Raw genomic sequence first — 19,358 nt, 5'->3', positions numbered from 1 at the left:
CAGGAATGACAGCTCCAGAAGTTTCTGAGGTCAGAGTGCGCTGTGAGTCCATAAGACCCAGGTGCAACCAATTATCATCTCCAGCAAGCTTTACCCTTAAATCTTTTATCTGAAAAACCCTGCTCCCTCCCTGCAACTTCCCTGGTGTTTCTGTCTCCCAGTGTCCTAAGGTGATTTGAGATGCAAGAGCCTGAGCAATTAACTATGCCCCTACATGTTGCCTGTCCAAATGGATCTTTGGTGCAGTCCTGCAAATTGCCTCTGCTATCTCGAATTTCTTTTTCTTTGGGGAGTAGCAGCTTGGAAATTTTGCTTAAATCCTGCAAGGATATTTGAAATAGAATGTGTTGATTCCCTGTCACAATTACCTCAATCGTTCAATCAACCCACAAACAGCCATGAAATGATTCTGCCCCAAGTCCCAGATACTGTGTTAAGTGAGGGATATAGTAAGTTGCCAGCCCAGGCCTGAAGGTAATTACAACCTAGGATTATGACTGTTTTGTTTAGTGTCAATTTTTAAATGAGGAGAATGGGAAACTGTACCGCTGGTTATAACCCAAGAGGCTACCCAATCATTGGTTCAAAGTTTCCCTACTCTGGCAATTTCATCTTACTTTTTCTGTTGACTTTTGTGCTCATTAAGAGCACATACTTATTATAACATCCACAAAGCTATCTAGTAAGTTGTGGCTTTGATTTAGAATAGGGCCTTCTCCCCAGAAAAAGATCACTCACATAGATTTTTGTTTTCAATTTCAAAATGTTGTTAGAGAAGGAAGCCCAGAGACATCCTATGTTAACCTTCCTTGGGCCTGTAGGGTCAACACTATTGGTATCAGCATCACTCAACATCATTCTTTAATCCCCAGGTCCAGGGTTCCTACATGGCTCCCATCTGTGTGCTAATAGTTACCACCTTAGATAACTTGGTATCTATTTCACCATAATACAGAGAGCTACTGTCTTATGGTGAGAAGGAATTCCCCATCTTCTCCATCCTGGTATTCTAGCATTCCATCCTTCTATGTCCACTTTAAAAACAAAGTCTCTGAGTAGAGCCCAGGTTCCATAAGAAGGCAGAATTCAAAAATCCAAGAGAAAGAGCCAGGCTTAAAAGACCTCATAAACAATGGCCCATAAAAACTGACAGTCAAGAAATGACACAGTCAAGAACTGACGGCTAACACAACATGGAAAATCAACCATACAGCAATAAAAATTAAAAAATGAAAGAAAGAACTGAGGGGGCTGGCTTGAGAAGTTCTCTATGAACTGGAACTCCAGTGAAGTGATTCTTCACACTGCTGTTTTCAAAATGAATCTTTAACCTGGGTATTGATCATAACTTGGCTGCTACAATTTCAGACTATGGTACAACCTGGCAAGTCAACCTTTTGCTCTTGAAACTCACTTCAGTCTTCACTTTCAATTACTCATTTGAGTTGCATTCTCTGAAAGGGGAATTGATGCAGCACACACATTTGCGTTGACTAAGGAAACCATTCAACCACTTTGGAAGGGACTGTAGCAAAGTGGCCAAGAAAAATAATAAATGCAAATTCCAGCCTGTGGCTACAGTAAGTGTCTCGTCTTACAACCCCCAACAGAGAAGGTTATTGCTCAAATGGAGAGTGTTCACGGATTTAAAAAAGCCAACCTCTACAGCCAGCAAGGCATTATCTCTATGTATGGAGGTTAGCGGTGGCACATGTACTGTTTGCCCACACGTTTCTCTTAGCTCCTCTGGCCAGTAGTTCATCACCCGAATTGCAGGAAAACTATCAGGTAGCAAAGAACCTGTCTGCCAGTGCAAGAGATGTTAGAGACAAGGGTTCGATCCCTGGCTTGGGAAGATCCCCTGGAGGAGGGCATGGCAACCCACTCCAGCATTCTTGCCTGGAGAATCCCATGGACAGAGGAGCCTGGCATGCTACAGTCCATGGGGTTGCAGAGTCGGACATGACTGAAGCGATTTAGCACGCATGCACACATTAACTCAATAAGTACAAATATCCTGTTGGCTTCCAAGGTCCTGGCTAGGCTCCGTGGGAAATATAGAGGGCTAAGACAGAGTAGTGTCCTGCTTTCACAGCCTCAGAATCTAGGAGAAGCATAAAGGAATGCATAGCTCATTGTGATGTATGGCACGTATGATAAATACCACAAGACACAGGAAACGCTGTGGGTGTTTACAGGAAGGCAGGAGCTTCCTTATCAAAGGATCACAGAAAAGTTTCATCCAAGTGGGAGTGTTGCTGGATGACGGGCAGAATTTTGACAAATGGAGGCTTGAGGGAAGCATTCCAGGTGCAGGAAGTAATAACCAACAAAAAGAGGAAACATGGACTCCAGGTCTATAAAAGCATACAGTCAACTTTGGCTGGATTTTAGGAAGCCAGGAGAGAAGGACTGGAAAATTCAGCTGCAGGCAAACTGTAGAGTCCCCTATCAACAGCAGAGAACTTTCTAGCTAATTTAAGAGGACAGGGAGCAGCTGCTTTAGCTTTTTGAGTAAGAGAGCAATGTGATCAAGAAAAGTGATAGTTACTTCAACATTAAAAATTAGAAGTAAAATAAAAATGAAGTAAAATTGTATTTAAAAGAGCAGTATCTGGCCAAAGAATGTAGGATGAGTTGTCATATGAGAGACTAAAAATGAGAATGTTCTAGAAATCACTGAAAAGAGAAGGGCAATATTTCAATCTCTGTGTGAGGAAGGTTTGAAGACAGTGTTTTAGTAATGGGTTCTGGTGTCTCTTTCAGTTCACAAATCTAGGAAATGAGTAGCAATAATAGCAGGATCTGGAGGAAGGAATGGCAACCCACTCCAGTATTCTTGCCTGAGGAACTCCATGGACGGAAAAGCCACGGGCTCACAAGAATTGGACATGGGCTTCCCCAGTGGTTCTGTGGTAAAGAATCCACCTACAATGCAGGAGACATGGGTTCGATCCCTGGAATGGGAAGATCCCCCTGGAGAAGGAAATGGCAACCCACTCCAGCATCCTTGCCTGGAGAATTCTATGGACAGAGGAGCCTGGTGGGCTACAGTTCATGGAGATGCAAGGGCTGGACATGACTTAGCGACTAAACAACAAAAACAGCAGGATATTGTACTGAAAGTGTTACCAATAAGAAAATGCCAGATGAAAAGGTCCTGCTTGTCCCAGTGTCGACTTAAAAAATATTCACAACCTGAGAGTTATGTTTTATTTGGTGGGAATTTTTAGGACTTCAAGCCGGGAGACAGCATCTCCAGTAGCCCTGAGAGAACTGCTCTGAGGAGGTGAGGAGAGGAGCCAGGTTATGTAGAAGTTTCACAACAAAGAGCAGATAGGGACTTCCCAGCTGGTCCAGTGGCTAAGATTCCATGCTCCCAAACTGAGCAGGCGGCTCAGGTTCCATCCCTGGTAAGGGAACTATGATCCTGCATGCTGCAACTAAGAGTTCTCACAGGGCATATAAATAAATGAAAATAAATATTAAAAACACCAAAGGGCAGGTAGTCTGAACATCAAAAGATTATCATTAATTAAAGAAAACTAGATAACCCAAGTTAGAAATTCAGCGCTTTTCTATCTATGGGAAGATGCAAGTCTGGGCTCACTGAAATCATTCCTTTGATATGCACCTCAGCTGTTTAGAGCCAGTATCCTGTGTTTTTACATCCTGGGTTTCCTCAGGGTTCACTGTAGGGAATGGCTACAGTCAAGATAGCAGGAATTCTTTTCTTTCCTGAGTTTCCCCAGGGCTCACCGGCTCAAACTGGAGGGCTGCAGTCATTCATGGCTGTGACATCCATGTTTACTGTTAGGGCAGAAAATATGCCATTTCTCACTAGCATTCTCCTTTTGAATGCAGAGGAATTCTATCAGCTGATTACATGTTTTAAACCCAAATAGAAATTTCTAGCCTAACCCGCTCCCAATGAGACTTTAATTGTATATCCTGAGCCAGGTGTTCAGCTCCTAGTACTCATCTCCAAATGTGGCATTTTAAAAGACTGCTCTGGCTGGTGGGGTCTGCTTTGGCTTTCAGCCATCCTCACTTAGTTTTCCCGGCTGGTGATGAGGAGGAAACAGACGGAACAGGCTCCATCTTGAAAGCAGGACTCCAGCTCGGGCCGGACTGTGGACTTTGAGCTATATGCCCAGTACCTATGGAAACGACATACCAACTGGAAAACCAGGCCCCCTGGATGAAAGAGCCGCAGGGCTCGTACCTAGACTCTCTGTTGCCTAAAAGAACACCCTAATTATCTGTGTAACTGAATAGAATCATATTCTATTATGCTTACTGGGGTATGACCACAGGCCTATTGATAATTGTCCACTGTTAACTACCTAGGTTTAAGGCATATGAATCGCAGGTTAACTTTGATTATATCTTTCTTTTCCTTTGTTCAGACTAGTTTCAGGGAATTTGGGGAGGTAGGTTTGGCATGTACACTTAGGGTGTATAAGGTTTTCAGAAAAACTGATCGGGGTCCTTGGCTAAGAGGAGACTCTGCCTTGGGCCCACTGGTGTAATAAACTGCACTTCACTATCTGCATTGTCCTTCTGAGTGAGTTGTTTCCCAGAATGCGTGGCTACAACATTTGGTGCATGGGCCAGGAAACTCCTCACTTTGAGGAGACAAGTCCCATTTGGGACTACTCCGAGGCCTTGTGGCTCGAATCTTCTAGAGGGGGGAAGGCGCCTCGCCCTTCTGGAAGGATTCTGCTTCTCAATGCCCGGACCTTTCATGTTAGCAGGTAGTGGACAGCAGCAAGGGAACTGAGTGCTCAGGTGAGGAGGAACCCACCTAGCAGGGTGGAAGAGGGGGCCTGATCACCCCCCTGGGAGGGATTAGAAGGGGCACAGACCCACAGGAGCCTGGAATAGGCAGGTGGCAACGATTGCTTGGTACACAGGTTGACGAGGGTGTTAGGGCTTAGGAAGGAAATTTGTGAAGGTCATTTACGAGGTGGTATCCACGCCGTCTTAGGGAAAATTATTACCAAGCAATTGCCAGGGGATTTTTAGGAGAAGAAATTTGGTTTTTGTGTGCTCATATTCTGCCCTCCCCAAGGAGGTGTTCATCTTCTATGAAATTCTTGACCCCTTTGAAATTGTCAGGCTAGAAGGAGGGGGATACATAAGTGAGTACGAATTGGCTTCTCCAGAGACAGCCTGGGATGTGGGATATTTAACCCATCTGTATTTTCATCTGCACCTGATCAAGCCCACCAAGGTAGAATGGACTTTAAAAGTAAAGGGAGAAACAGTCTTGGATCACGTGGTGTTCTGGTTTGGCTGTGCTGACCAGCAGGTGAAGACACGCTGATCCCTCTTCTCCCTCTGGCAACTGGCAGGTAAGGCTCTTCTCACCCCAATTAGGAAGAAGGCAGAATGGCAACTTAAGTGTCATTGAGTAGAAATATCAGAAGTACATAGGGTACTGAGAACTTCGTAGACAGAACGAAAAGGAAAAGGAGAAGAAGGTCCGAGAAGGTAAGCAAGATGGGGGGAAGTGAATCTAAGGCAACTGTATTGCAGTGCATGATTAAAAGTTTAAAGAAGGGATTAGGAGGAGACTATGGGGTGAGGATGAAGCCTAACTGCCTCCACATACTCTGTGAGGTCAAATGGCCCCCTGTGGGAGTAGGATGGCCACCAGAGAACACCATGAACTTAAAAATAGTGGCAGCAGTCTATACAGTCATCACAGGAGAGCCAGGACACCCGGATCTATATCCATATATTGACTCATGGCTAGGGTTAGCTCAAGACCCTCCTACTTGGACAAGGTTCTGTATCCAGGAGGGAAAGGGAAAAATATTAATGGCACAAAGATTGACTGATGATAAAAAAGGAAATTCTACAGGATTTGGACGGGGATGACCTGACCCCTCCCCCATACTGGGTGATGACGCGCCCGCCACCCAGTGCTCCACCTGGACCGGAGGCTGCCTTAATGCCCGATCCAGGGCCAGGTGAAGTTCCTGCAGCAGCCACTACTCTTCCGCCAGCTCTCCCGGAGTTCGTAGAGCCGCCGTTTCAGCAGGCTCCAATCCCAGCAATGGAGACCTCTGATCAATGCCCCCAGAATTCCACCTCAGCTGGACCTTCTAGATTGTATCCACCTCTCCCAGTGAGTACTGATGGGAAAGGGGAAGAAAACACAGCAATTGGACAGAGGCTGCGCTCCACCAAGGAACAGGGGGAAAGAACTCCACTACAGATGCCCCTCAGAGGACTACAACAGCCTCCAGTTCAGGACGCATGGGGCACTACCATCCGCCCCCTGTAGCCTATTATTACCAGCCATTTGCCTCTATGGATATATTAAACTGGCAGAGACACGCTCCACCATACTCGGGGGAGCCACAAGCCATGATTAGGCGAATGGAGACTATTTTTCGAACCCACCGCCCTACATAGGATGACATAATCCAACTACTAGTCTCCCTTTTCAGCACTGAGGAAAGACACAGGATCCTAACTGAGGCCAGAAAATGGTTAAGAGAAATGGCACCTGAGGGGACTGCAAACCTGCAGTGGTGGGCAGAACTAGCCACCCCCAATGAGAGGCCCAACTGGGACTGTGACACAGAGGAAGGGAGGGGCCACCTGGGGAGATATCTGGTGACTATCTTACAAGGTCTCAAGAGGGGGGCCCAAAAAGCTATGAGTATCGCAAAACCCTCCAAAGTGATTCAAAGGGAAAGCGAATCACCCTCTGAGTTCTGCAAAAGACTGTGCGAGGCCTATAAACTTTATACGCCAATAGACCCAGCCAGAGGCTGCTGGGTCTCAGATGGTAATAAATGCAGCCTTTGTGTCTCTAGCCTACCCTGAAAATGTCAGATGGGGGGACACCAAGTGACTCATAAATTTTTATACATCCCTGAATGCCCAGTACCTTTGTTAGGAAGAGACTTGCTGTCTATATTGGGGGCACAAGTGACCCTTCCCCCCACAAAAGACCCCACTGTTCGAGTGGGCCCAACCACCTATTTACTCTTCCTCTCAGTAACCCCTCAAGATGAATGGAGGTTGCACGATCTTCCGGAAGGGAAACCGGACAGGCTAAACAGTCGAGAGAGAGAGAGAGTTAACTCAACAATTCCCTGAGGTCTGGGCGGAAGACAACCACCACCAGGCTTGCAAAACAAGTCCCACTGGTAACAGAACTCAAACCTGGTACAATTATGTCGGTACCCACCTTGAGCCTGCCAGACCTTGCTCAGCCATTTACTCTTTACATGACTGAAAAGGACAAGCTGTCTATGGGAGTGTTCTCCCAGACTCTAGGGACATGGGATAGACCAGTGACTTATCTCTAATCAGCTGGACAATGTTGCCACTGGTGGCCAGGATGCTTACAGGCAGTTGCTGCGGTTGCCTTACTGGTCCAGGAGGCAACCAAGCTGACTTTGGGCCAAGATTTGTTCGTAAAAGTCCCACACGAGGTCAACACTCTCCTGCAAGGGGACCCCCATAAATGGCTGTCAACATCCCGGATTACTCAATACCGGGGACTGTTATGTGAGAACCCCCATGTTACTACTGAGCCTTGTCAGGTCCTGAATCTGGCCGCTCTCTTTCTTGTGGGAGAAAGTGGGCCCTCACATGATTGCAAGGAAATATGCCAGCAGACCTGACTCGAGAGACCAGCCAATCCCAGACCCAGATTTGGTCCTGTACACCGATGGCACCAGCCTGGTGAAACAAGGACAGTGATTGTTGGGATATGCAGTAGTCATGGAAGAAACCATCATTGAGGCTAGCTCTCTGCCATCACACTGGTCCGCTCAACAGGCCAAACTATATGCTCTAATCCCGGCCCTCCAGCTATCAAAAGGTAAGAAGACATACATTTACACAGACTCCAGGTATGCTTTTGCCACACTACAGGGCTCTGTATAAGGAGAGGGGCCTTTGACAGCTAGTGAAAAAGATATTAAAAATAAGGAAGAAATTAAGACCCTATTAGATGCTGCCTGGAAACCAGAAAGGGTTGCAGTCATACACTGCTGAGGACATCAAAAAGAGGATACCCCCCGGGCTCAGGGAACAGACTGGCAGATAAGACGGCTAAACAAGCAGCCAAAGGCTTGGAGGTGACAAGTGAAGCCCCTATTAAAGCTCTCATATTGGCGGAGCTACCTGAGCTAATGCTAGACTCTCCAAATTACACCGAAGCCCAAAACCAACTAGCCAAAGCAGAAGGGGCCATCAAGACTGAAAAGGGATGGTGGGAATTGCCAAGTGGCAAATTATTAGTACCGGAGGAGATGGCACCGACTCTGGTAAGCCAAACACACCAAGTGACCCACCTAGGCCATGATAAACTGGAAGAGCCAATTTGAAAATATTTCTTGGTTCCCTGCCTCTCTTCCCTATGCGGGACAATCTCAGAACTACACTGCCTGCTCACAGGTCAATGTTGCCTCTCGGCATAGACAGAAACCTCCAGGGATTCAGGTAAAAGGCTTGCTGCCCTTTGAACACCTGGAAGTGGACTTCACTGAAATGAAACCTCACTGATACTACCATTACCTGCTGGTCATAGTATGTACGTTCTCGGGATGGGTAGAAGCTTTTCCTACCCAGACTGAAAGAGCATCAAAAGTAGCCTGGTGCCTGCTTAGGGAGATAGTTCCTAGATTTGGATTTCCTACCAGCATTGGATCAGAAAATGGCCCAGCTTTTGTAGCTGATTTAGTATAACAAGTAAGCAAAACTTTAAACATCAAGGGTAAATTACATACAGCATATAGGCCCCAGAGTTCTGGGATGGTGGAAGGAACCAACCAGACACTTAGAGAGACACTCTCCAAGTGGATCTTAGAGACTGACTGTTCCTGGGTGGACTTGTTTCCAACGGCTCTGCTCAGACTCAGGATGACCCCACAGTCCCATGGCTCTTCTCCGTACAAAATTGTGTATAGGAGGCCCCCTCCCATAATAAAACGGGTATCAACAAATTTGCCTCAGGTGAGGGGAGATGAGATTTCACAGCAGATGAACAACTGGGTAAGGCAATAAATGAGGTAACTAAGTTTGTACAAAAAAGGATGCCATTCCCCCTTGGAGAACAGATTCATAAATTTGTGCCCAGGGATCAGGTGTGGTCAAGGACTGGAAACACAACTCCTTGGCCCCACATTGGAAGGGTCCATATACTGTTCTTCTAACCAGCCCGACTGCAGTTAAAGTTGCAGGTGTCACTCCCTGGATCCACCACATGAGGCTGAAGAGAGCATACCACGCAGACCCGGAGGACGCCGAGCGGACTACACAACAGGACCCCACTGATCCCCGTGAAGCCAAGATCATCTTAAGGAAGAAACAGAGAGGAAGCTCTACAATCAACTGCTGCTACAAGGACTTGCTGGTGTCATCTTGAGACTGACCTTAGTTTCAATACAAAGAGGGACCTGTGCTATAATTAAAGTTGAATGTTGTGCATATATTCCTGATTTATCTGGCTATATATCAGCCACCCTAGATGACATGAAAGGTCAGGTAAAAGTTATGTCTGATGATAATCTTCCTTTTGGACTTTGGTCCTATCTTGGGTGAAGGGTGATTGGTGGAAAACTATATTATCATTTTTATAGTTGTCTTGATAGTTCTGCTTTGTGGACCCTTTATTTCACAACGTATTATAAACTTTGTAACCCAAAGGTTGATGTCGTTCTCCCAAATTGGAGGTTGGAGAGTCAGGGTGCAATATATCCCTATGAATGATGCTCATACTATGAGTTAAGAGCATCAAGAGGCGGGGATGAAGGAGGAAACAGACAGAACAGGCTCCATCTTGAAAGCAGGACTCCATCCTGGGCCGGACTGTGGACTTTGAGCTATATGCCCAGTACCTATGGAAACGACATACCAACTGGAAAACCAGGCCCCCTGGATGGAAGAGCCCCATGGCTCATACCTAGACTCTCTGTTGCCTAAAAGAATACCCAAATTATCTGTATAACTGAATAGAATCATAAATTCTATTATGCCTATTGGAGTATGACCACAGGCCTATTGATAATTGTCCATTGTTAACTACCTAGGCTTAAGGCATATGAATCACAGGTTAACTTTGATTATATCTTTCTTTTCCTTTGTTCAGACTAGTTTCAGGGAATTTGGGGAGGTGGGTTTGGGCATGTACACTTAGGGTATATAAGGTTTTCAGAAAAACTGGTCAGGGTCCTTGGCTAAGAGGAGACTCTGCCTTGGGCCCGCCGGTGTAATAAACTGCACTCCACTATCTGCATTGTCCTTCTGAGTGACTTTGTTTCCCGGAATGCGTGGCTACAACAGTGAAGTGAAACCACACATTTTACCAGTTTTCACCAGGCACCAGGTTCACAGAGCCTTTCTTAGTGGCCACAGCGCTTGCTCTCTATCTTCAGCCTTGCTTGCAAAAGGAGGTACACTGAACCTCAAAAATCTCAGATGTAAATGAGGTCTCAAGAGTTCACTGCAAACAGAATAAAATGGAAATGCAAAGCAAAACTACAAAGAGATACCTGTCAGAATGGCTATTCTCCAAAAGACAATTAACACCAAGTGTTGGCAAGGATATGGAGAAAAGGGCATCTTTATGTGCTATTGATGAGAAAATAAGTTGGTGGAACCACTATGGAAAATAGCATGGAGGTTCCTCAAAAAACTAAAAATACAACTACCATGTGTGCGCAATTGCTAAGTTGCGTCCGACTCTTTCAAGACCCCATGGACTGTAGCCCACCAGGCTCCTCTGTCCAAGGGATTCTCCAGGCAAGAATACTGGAGTGGGTTGCCATTCCCTTCTCCAGGGAATCTTCCCAACCCAGGGATTGAACCCCGCATCTCCTTTGCGGATGATTCTTTACTGTCTGAGCCACCAGGGAAGCCCATTTGCAATGAAAATTAAATTATATAAATTTACATTTAGAGAAAGGTCTTCCCTGCTGGCTCAGAATAGATAAAGAAGATGTGGTATATACATACAATGGAACATTATCCAGCCAGAAAAAAAGAATGGAATGCTGCCATTAGTGACAACATGGCTGGATCCTGAGGGCATTTTACTAAGTGAGGTAAGTCAAGCAGAGAAAGACAAATACCATATGATCACACATATATGTGGCATCTAAAAAATGAAACAAAATCTAAGCTCATAGATACATAGAACAGATTTGTGGTAGCCAGAGGGGAAGGGGAGTGAGGAGTAGATGCAATGGGTGAAGGCAATCAAAATGTATAAACTTTCAGCTTTAAATTAGTCATGGGATGAAATGTATAGCATGGTATGTGTGTGTTACTCACCCAGTCTTTGTGACCCCATAGACTGCAGCCTGCCAGGCTCCTCTGTCCATGGGATTTTCCAGGCAAGAATACTAAAGTGGGTAGCCATGCCCTCCTCCAGGGGATCTTCCCAATTCAGGGATCGAACGCAAGTCTCCTGCATTGCAGGCAGATTCTTTACCATCTGAGTCACCAGGGAATGACTATCATTAATAATACTGTACTGAGAGTAGATCTTAAAAGTTCTCATCACAAGAAAAAAAATTTTTGTAACTATGTACAGTGATGCATGATAACTAGACTTACTGTAGCCACCATTGTGAAGTGTGTACAAATATCAAATCACTACACTGTACACCCAAAACTAATGTTACAGTGTCAGTTCAGTTCAATCACTCAGTCATGTCCAACTCTTTGCGACCCCATGAATCGCAGCACGCCAGGCCTCCATTACACATCAATAAAAGAAAAAACAAACAGAGTAAGAAATCCTATCTTACAGACAAACAAACACAATCCAACATAGACAACTTTGCTATGAACTTTCCATATACTTCATGTGGGTTTTTATAGACACTGCATCTTGGTAGGCTACAAAAATCAGAAAGCCAGAAAAGCTGCATCAAATTCAAAGATGGAAGAACTCCAGAGACCTTCTAGGAGTGGGACTGGGAATGATTTTCTCTCTCTCTGTCTCTGACAGTTTCCCTATTAAATCTCAGACGGTTATACAATGGGGGGAGAAGTGCTGATGGGGCCTTCTCAATACCCATCTCCCTCTTTCAGAGATTTCTGATTCCAGGCCTCTTACCAGAGACACACTGTCCACTTGCTAAGAGACTGCCTCTGAAATGATCTTCAAAATCTGTCACTCAGCACTTAGGGTGAACATGGCTGACATGACTTGCCTTGGGACCCACAGACCTAGAGAGTCTCCCCTCCCCAGACTTCCAAAACCTCTGGCTTGGACTGAAATCTGCTCCTTTGGAATCATCAGCCCCAGCAGAGCACATTTCCTGAAAGATCCCATTGGGATGTGCCAAGTTGGGGGCAGCCTGCAGGCTGGCGCTGGAGGGAGGAGCCCGGCCAACCAGGGCCAGTTCCCAAAAGTAGTGAGCGCCCAAGCTGGAAACCCATGACTCTGTGGGTGGCTGGGCTCTGGCAGCAAGCTATGCAGTAGAAGGAAGGAGAGTGGAGGGCAGGGTGAGACAGGGGAGGAAGGTCAGGTGGAAAAAGACAAGAGGCCCCTTGGCTAACTAAGAAAGGCTCCACCAGTTGCACAGGCGGCTTAGAGATGCCTCCCAATTCAGCAGGAAAAGCCACCTCTAATTTCTCAACTTCTCCCCTGTTACCTGTCCAGTGCGGGCTTCTCCCTCCCCTCTAGTTTCACATTAACCTGATTCCCGCTTTGGGGGGTGGGGAAATGAATCCACCTGGGGGTCAGGGGAATGGCACTTGCCAGGCACAGAGGATAAAGTCTCCTTTCCACTTCGCCCTGAATCAGTTCCTACCCAACAGCTGAAAAACTTACAAGAGTCAGCTGGAAACAAAAGTTCCTGATTATCACTTCACACGTTGGATTCATCCACTCATTAGTGGATGCGCAGGGAATGTCCCCAACATGCTATCTGGGAACCCTCCCCCTCCAAGCTTCACCCACAACTCTGTAGGTTCGCTTTTCAGACCCAAATTTAAACTGCCCATAGTATTGAAAGTAAAGCCAGATATCTGCTGACCCCATAGCCCACATCACCCATGTTCCCATTAACACTAAATTAAAATGCGCCCATGGATTTCTTCTCTCCAGGGCGACACGGGTGCATCCATGTTTCCCAGCTCCCCTGAAGCTCTTTGCTAACTTAAGCCTCTCTGATGAGGGACTCAGCAGTAGTTCTTAAAGGGGCATTTCCAAAGAAGGTTTTGTCAACACCAGGAGAGCCCTAATAAACACCTGGGTCCCCTTAGATGCTACAGACCACGCCTTCCAGAAACCAGAAGCCCCACCCTCTGTCTAGCAGAGCCCGCGTGCTAACCAAGCGCTTGCCACATGTCACCACTCTCAGCTGGCACCTCTCTCCCAGCGGTGCAGACTTTCTCGGAATCCCCAGCAGGGGGGGTTGGGGGATGCGGGAGAGGCCCCGCCTGCGCCGGCCACGAGAGTCCTTCTACGGCGACTAGTGCCCTGCAGCCCCAGGGGGTGGCCTGGCACCTCGAGTGGGAGGGGGTAGGTACTCCTTCCAGGACAAGCTGTCAGTCCCCTGGGTCCCGGCTGCGAGCAACCGCAGGAGAGGCAACTCCTGGGGATGAGAAAGTAGCCCGCGGCCAAAAGTCTCTTGGTCGACTCTAGCGCCTACGTGGGTTTGATTGACCCCCTGGAACTCCGGGCGCAGAGGGTCCATCGGCTACCGGCGGCCGCCTGACAATCGGTTCTCCCTTCCCGATGCCCGGACGCTAGCCCCGCTCCGCATCCCCCAATCCCCGGGCGGCGAAAGACGAAGTCGGCGCAAACAAAGGGCGCCTCGCACCACCCTCCGGCCAAGCCGGGGATGGGGGTGGTCCCCTGCACCCCGTTGGGGAGGCTGGCCCGCCCCTGGCATTACCTGGGAAGCCGCGGCTCGGCGGGACTCGTAGCAGCAGTGGCAACAGCAGCAGCAGCGCGGGCCAGAGTGCGGGGCTCCCCATGTCGCGCGGGGGCTGCGCTGCGCTCCGCTCAGCTGCGCGGCGCGCGTCCCGGGGGCGGGAGGAGATCGACCGGACCGAGGGACTGTGCCGCGGGCCGGCGGAGGCCGAACTTAAAAACTCCTCCTCTCGCCTGTCTCCCGCCCCCGGCCAACCCTCCTTCCTCCGCCTCCCCGGAGCGCTGGCGCGGCTGGGGCTCCGACCCACCCCCTCCTTTTGTGCCAGCGCTTCTTCTGGAGCGGGGCTGACACCTCCGCCCCCTCTCCGGGGTGCCGGAGCGCGCCAGGGGCGTGCCCTAGTAAACTGAACCATCCCAAAGTATCTCTGGGTTTCCCAGTTTGCGCCCTTTCACTCCAAATACACACACCGGTTGCCCGACCCCCTCCTAGATCCCGGGCCCCTACCACCATATCATCTAAGCAGAGAGCTGCGTGAGTCTCAGGGAAAGAGAAGAGACAACCGCGGCAGGTTATTATGGCCAAATTCGCGGGTTTGACCCTCCCGATCACGCCCCAAGTTTGCTGTTATTATGCCCACCCTCTCCGAAAAGAAACGCCGCTTAGAAACCTGCCCGGGTTCACGGTTACAGACAGAGGAGAGATTTGAACTTAGGTGTGTGGTTGCGCCGGCGCCAATGTCCGTGCTATGGCTTTTTGGTTTCTCTTTAGCGAAGGAATGAATCAAGGGCTGGCCCGCGTGCGTGCCGGCTGCACTGCGGTTTGGGATGAGGCTTGAGGTACTCTTTCCAAGGTTGGCTGATGGGAGAGCACAAGGCCCAGAAAGTTCCCCGTCTCACCCACAGCCTGGGAATCCAGCTGTTGTAGTTTCTTGCAATCAGAGTTCCCCATTTCCTGGATTGTTCGCACCCCTAGGACACCACGATCAGCCTGGAGTCTCCACCCTGTGGGCTGGCGTCAGGATAGGGTTTCTCGGCTGCCTGCAGGACGGATCTGGTTTCTTCTTCAAGGGTTTCTCTCCCTCTCTCTCTCTTTTTTGTAAACACCTAAGGCAGGGACCTCGCCCCTTTTCCTGCCAGCAGATCATAACTAAGACAGATTCCAACTAGGGCTGCGGCATTCAGTTGTGCCATGCGCTCTGAGCGAAGGTCCTGGAGGAAGGGGCAAGGGTGCTAACATCCAGCCGCCTCTGGGGTCATCGAGCCCTGTACTATGATAGAGGCCATGTTCATTGTGGAAAGGCAGCTTTCTCCTCACCTCAGCAGTCTGGTCTGTTAGCTAGACGAAGGGCCCTGGGAATATCCATCCAGAAGGTTTTCAATTTTTTTAATCTAGATGGCTTGCTTTTTTTCCCAGTTCTCACAAAAGGCTCTGCCTTGAACTTCCATCTTACCCTCTCTGGTGCCTGGGAGCCTTCTCTCCATCGTTGCTGCCTCCTCATGGAGCCAACAACCCTTCAGTAACCCTCTGATCACAAGACAATGAGGGTGGTCAGGCTCTTCCTGGGCTTCCATCTCACCAGGCTCTCCAGGGAGTGGTTCTCAATCCTGTCCACCCAGGAGAGAAACCTTAGGGGAGCTTCATGGAAATACCCTATCTGGGTTCCACCCCAGCCAGACCAATGAAACTAGAATCTTTAGGGATGTGGTCTGGCCTTTGAGTAGATGTATCATCCCCTTGCCCCCATGCTCCAGTGGTGCAGGTTTTAGAATGGGATAAATTCTAAGTCAAGGATTCTCAGCCCAAGTGCTATTGACATTTGCGGCTGGACCATTCTTGGTTGGGGAAGTGCCTGCTCTGTGTACTGAAGGATGTTTTAGTTGCATCCCTGGCCTCTGTGCCCCTGAGAACAAGTAGCAGGCCCTCAATTTTTCCCTGTTGTGACAATACATGTCTTCAGGAGCTGTCAAATATCTTTTAGCACAAAAACTGGCCCTAATCGAGAACCCCTGTTGGAGGCTCATGAGCAAAGGTTCATGGGCACCCCAAATTTCCAGGCCCAGGTTAGTCTGACCGGTGGCCTTCCTTTCCTTTATCACCTCTGAGACAAGCTCTGCTCACAAAACCCAGCATGCATTTTATTACTGAACGGACAAGGAACACCTGGTTCTCACCTAGCACCTGAATCTGGCTGATAACAAGCAACACCACACTGTTAAGAGCTGCTTTCTTTGCTACTTTAGAACAAACTCCAACCAGATTTATAGTAATAATTACAATAACTAGTATTGCTATTTATAATTTTTATATACAGGACTCTGGCAGAAGGGATGAGGGAAGAGGGACACATAGGAGAAATTATCCATCCTCTTCACAGTGTCCTGGTAGACAATAGGATGGTTAAGCAGATTCATAATCTGTCAAGCAATTGAACCCAGCAGACAGGGTCATGAATGGATGGAAACAGGAGGAGAAGTCACCCAGGGAGTGCCACAGAGGTCTGATCTCTTCCTGTCCTGCTGGTCATAGCTACTAACGAGTTGGGAAAAGACACTGTTGGCATGAGGCACAGAGATAGGTAAGAAATAGGTTCCAGGCATCTCTAATAAATAAGCAAGAATGTTGTATTGACTCTGAACACTAAAAAAGAATGATAGGACTTCGCTGTTGGCACAGTGGATCAAAACTCCGCCTGCCAATGCAGGGAACATGGGTTCTATCCCTGACCCGGGAAGATCCCACAAGCCTCGGAGCAGCTAAGCCCGAGAGCCACAACTACTGAAGTCTGTGCTCTAGAGCCTGTGCTCCACAAAGAGAGAGGCCGCCACAATGAGAAGCCTGCCCTCTGCATGAAGTAGCCCTCACTCACTGCAACTAGAGCAAGCCCGTGTGCAGCAAAGAAGACCCGGCATAGTCAGAAATAAATAAGAAGATAAGAAAAATAAATAATGATGCCCTACATGAGATCTCAAAATTCAACCACACAGACTCAGAGTACAGGAAACGTGGCTTCTCAGCAGTACCTACCATACTTAGTTGCCTACAGGCTACGACAGATTTGCCAGGCACCTCAGGGCACTGCTGACAGAGCCTGTTCTATCCTCAGAAGCATTCGAGTGCTGGACAAAGTGCCGAAAGTGAGGAGAAGGGAACACAGTCTAAGTCTGGCAGGGGGTGGGTGGGGGAGAGGTGTCTTTCCACCAATTGCAGTGTGGAGGAGGCCGGATTAAACAGCACAGCCTTGTCCCCTGAGTTAGAGCAGAATGACCCACAGTGGAGAAGGAAGGAAAAGGAGTCACAGGATTCCCCACCCCTCCACTCTCTTCCTTGAACTTGTAGACTCAGAGATGCCATTGAAACAGAATCTGGCAGCCCCCTACCTACCGCAGGAGAGAGCTTTTCTGAGCATGTCAGTCAAGGCCCTTCCCTCGTGAGCCCCTGCCATCTCCCCACACCTCCTTATCCCCCACCCTCACAAACCAGTGGTTCTCTTCCCACATCCTTCCAGAGTAAAGGACCTGAAGCTTAAGGGGAACATTGGTGGCTCACTGTACCTTAGGAAATGGGAGTGGAATCAAAGTCAAGGAGACACTCAGTTGGGATGAGATTTAAGACAGTGCAGACTAGCTGTGCATGTGTGCGTGCTAAGTCGCTTCAGTTGTGTCCAACTACTTTCAACCCATGAACTGTTGCCCACCAGGCTCCTCTGTCCATGGAATTCTCCAGGCAAGGATACTGAAGTGAGTTTCCATGCCCTTCTCTAGGGCATCTTCCTGACCCAGGGGTCAAACCCAGGTCTCCTGCATTGCAGGCAGATTCCTTACCCACTGAGCCACCTGGAAACTAGCTGTGGTGAGGACTATTTTTCCAAAATTCTCAATCCAAGTTTGGGATTAGCAGAAGCAAACTATTATATATAGGATGAATAAACAACAAGGTCCTGTATAGTACAGGGAACTATATTCAATATCCCTTGATAAACCATAACAGAAAAAGAACATGAAAAGTAATGTATATAATGCATAACTGAGTCACTCTGCTGTACACCTGAAATTAACACATTGTAAATCAACTATACTTACATAAATTTTTTAAAATTCCCAATCCATCACTGATCAAGGCTTTCATAAAATCAATAAATATAACTCCCTAGAAAAATAAAATGGGAATAAGTCAGAGAGCAGCATGGGTTTAGGGACCACAGTTTGGGTAGCACAGTTATAGTGGGTTTAACTGTTTCCATCCTGCACTTATACAAACTACAGACCACACTAGACTCCAGGTTTCTGAGAACTCAAGACTCGAAGGACAAGGAGATGTAACTACAGTCTATTGGAATCGTGCTAAATGAATGCCAGGAGGGCAGGGCGAGTTTGGCTGGTACTGTTATCTGTTACAAATCTAGATTTGAGAGGGTTAACGTAAGAGTGCTCAAGGTCAAGATCAAAAAAAGCTACAGGCAGTCTGTTTACAATCCCGTGGCTTAAAGAGATTTCTTCTCTTTCTAGAATAAATATTCAGAGTGATACAATACAAGCTCTAAGGGATGAAAATTTCTGCAGCATAAGGGAAAAGGAATATTTTGACTCTTAAAGATTCAAAGGAAAACATCTCATTTATGAAAATAATCAGCTACCCCAAAAAAAGGAAAGGCAGTTTCAGAAACTATTTGGTGTATTCAGCAAAAGATTCAAGAATACTCTTATATAGTAGGAGTAGAGGGTCATACAGGCTTCCCTGGTGACTCAGTTGGTAAAGGGTTGCAATGCGGGTTGAAGGCGCATTGCAACCTGGTTTCCAGCCCTGGGTCGGGAAGGTCCCAAGGAGGAGGGCATGGCAACCGACTCCAGTATTCTTGCCTAGAGAACCACCATGGATAGAGGAGCCTGGAGGACTGCAGTCCATGGGGTCACAAAGAGTTGGACATGACTGAAACGACTGAGCACACATACAGAAAATTGAGAAATATAAGAATGCAAAGATTCAAATATGAAATTAACGCCTTTGGTCAGGCTTGGAAGTTATCATTCCTGTCCTGACAACAAGAGAAAGCTGGGTAAACAAAAATTCATGACTTTTCTTGGAGTCAACAAAGAACTGAGTTTTCAGGCAAATCACCACCCATCTAGAAAGACAGGCAAATCCAGACAGTCACAGCTGAGATCTGCTTACTTGGAGCAGAAGACATGCTGGAGTCATACATGGTAGGTACGCCGTAATGGCAATTTAGAAAAATGACTGAGGGCTGGGTGCAGACTAATAGGAGAGTGAGAAACTCCTGGGGGTGACGTCATAGCAGAGATTCCCACACTGCCATAGGCTTTAACTTCAGGAACCCTACCAGGTTTTCATGGTGAAGGTCCAAGAAAGTTCCCCTCCTGCTCTGGCAGAGAGAAGGTACAAGTAATCCTTCTGAAATATGCTCAGAGACTTCTCCAGAAAAAAGGACTATTTGAAGAGGGCTACCTGAATTTTCCAGAGCCTTATTTCAACTCCAAG

The 19,358-nt window shown here is 47.6% G+C and overlaps 1 protein-coding gene across 2 annotated transcripts in view; it reads right to left on the bottom strand.

Annotated features, from left to right (window-relative positions):
- SRPX (sushi repeat containing protein X-linked) overlaps positions 1-14,030 on the bottom strand; it is a 169,341-nt gene extending 155,311 nt beyond the window's left edge. For both annotated transcript variants that reach the window (XM_052663489.1, XM_052663490.1), the window contains exon 1: positions 13,884-14,030. In XM_052663489.1, coding sequence (XP_052519449.1) covers positions 13,884-13,965 — 82 coding nt within the window. In that variant the 5' untranslated portion in view covers positions 13,966-14,030. The remainder of the gene's footprint in view (positions 1-13,883) is intronic.
- Between the last annotated feature and the right edge of the window lie 5,328 nt (positions 14,031-19,358).

This window comes from Budorcas taxicolor, chromosome X, assembly GCF_023091745.1.
Source record: "Budorcas taxicolor isolate Tak-1 chromosome X, Takin1.1, whole genome shotgun sequence".
Lineage (NCBI taxonomy): Eukaryota > Metazoa > Chordata > Mammalia > Artiodactyla > Bovidae > Budorcas > Budorcas taxicolor.
The sequence above is the reverse complement of the archived record's forward strand: the minus strand, read 5'-3'. Positions and strand labels throughout refer to the sequence as shown.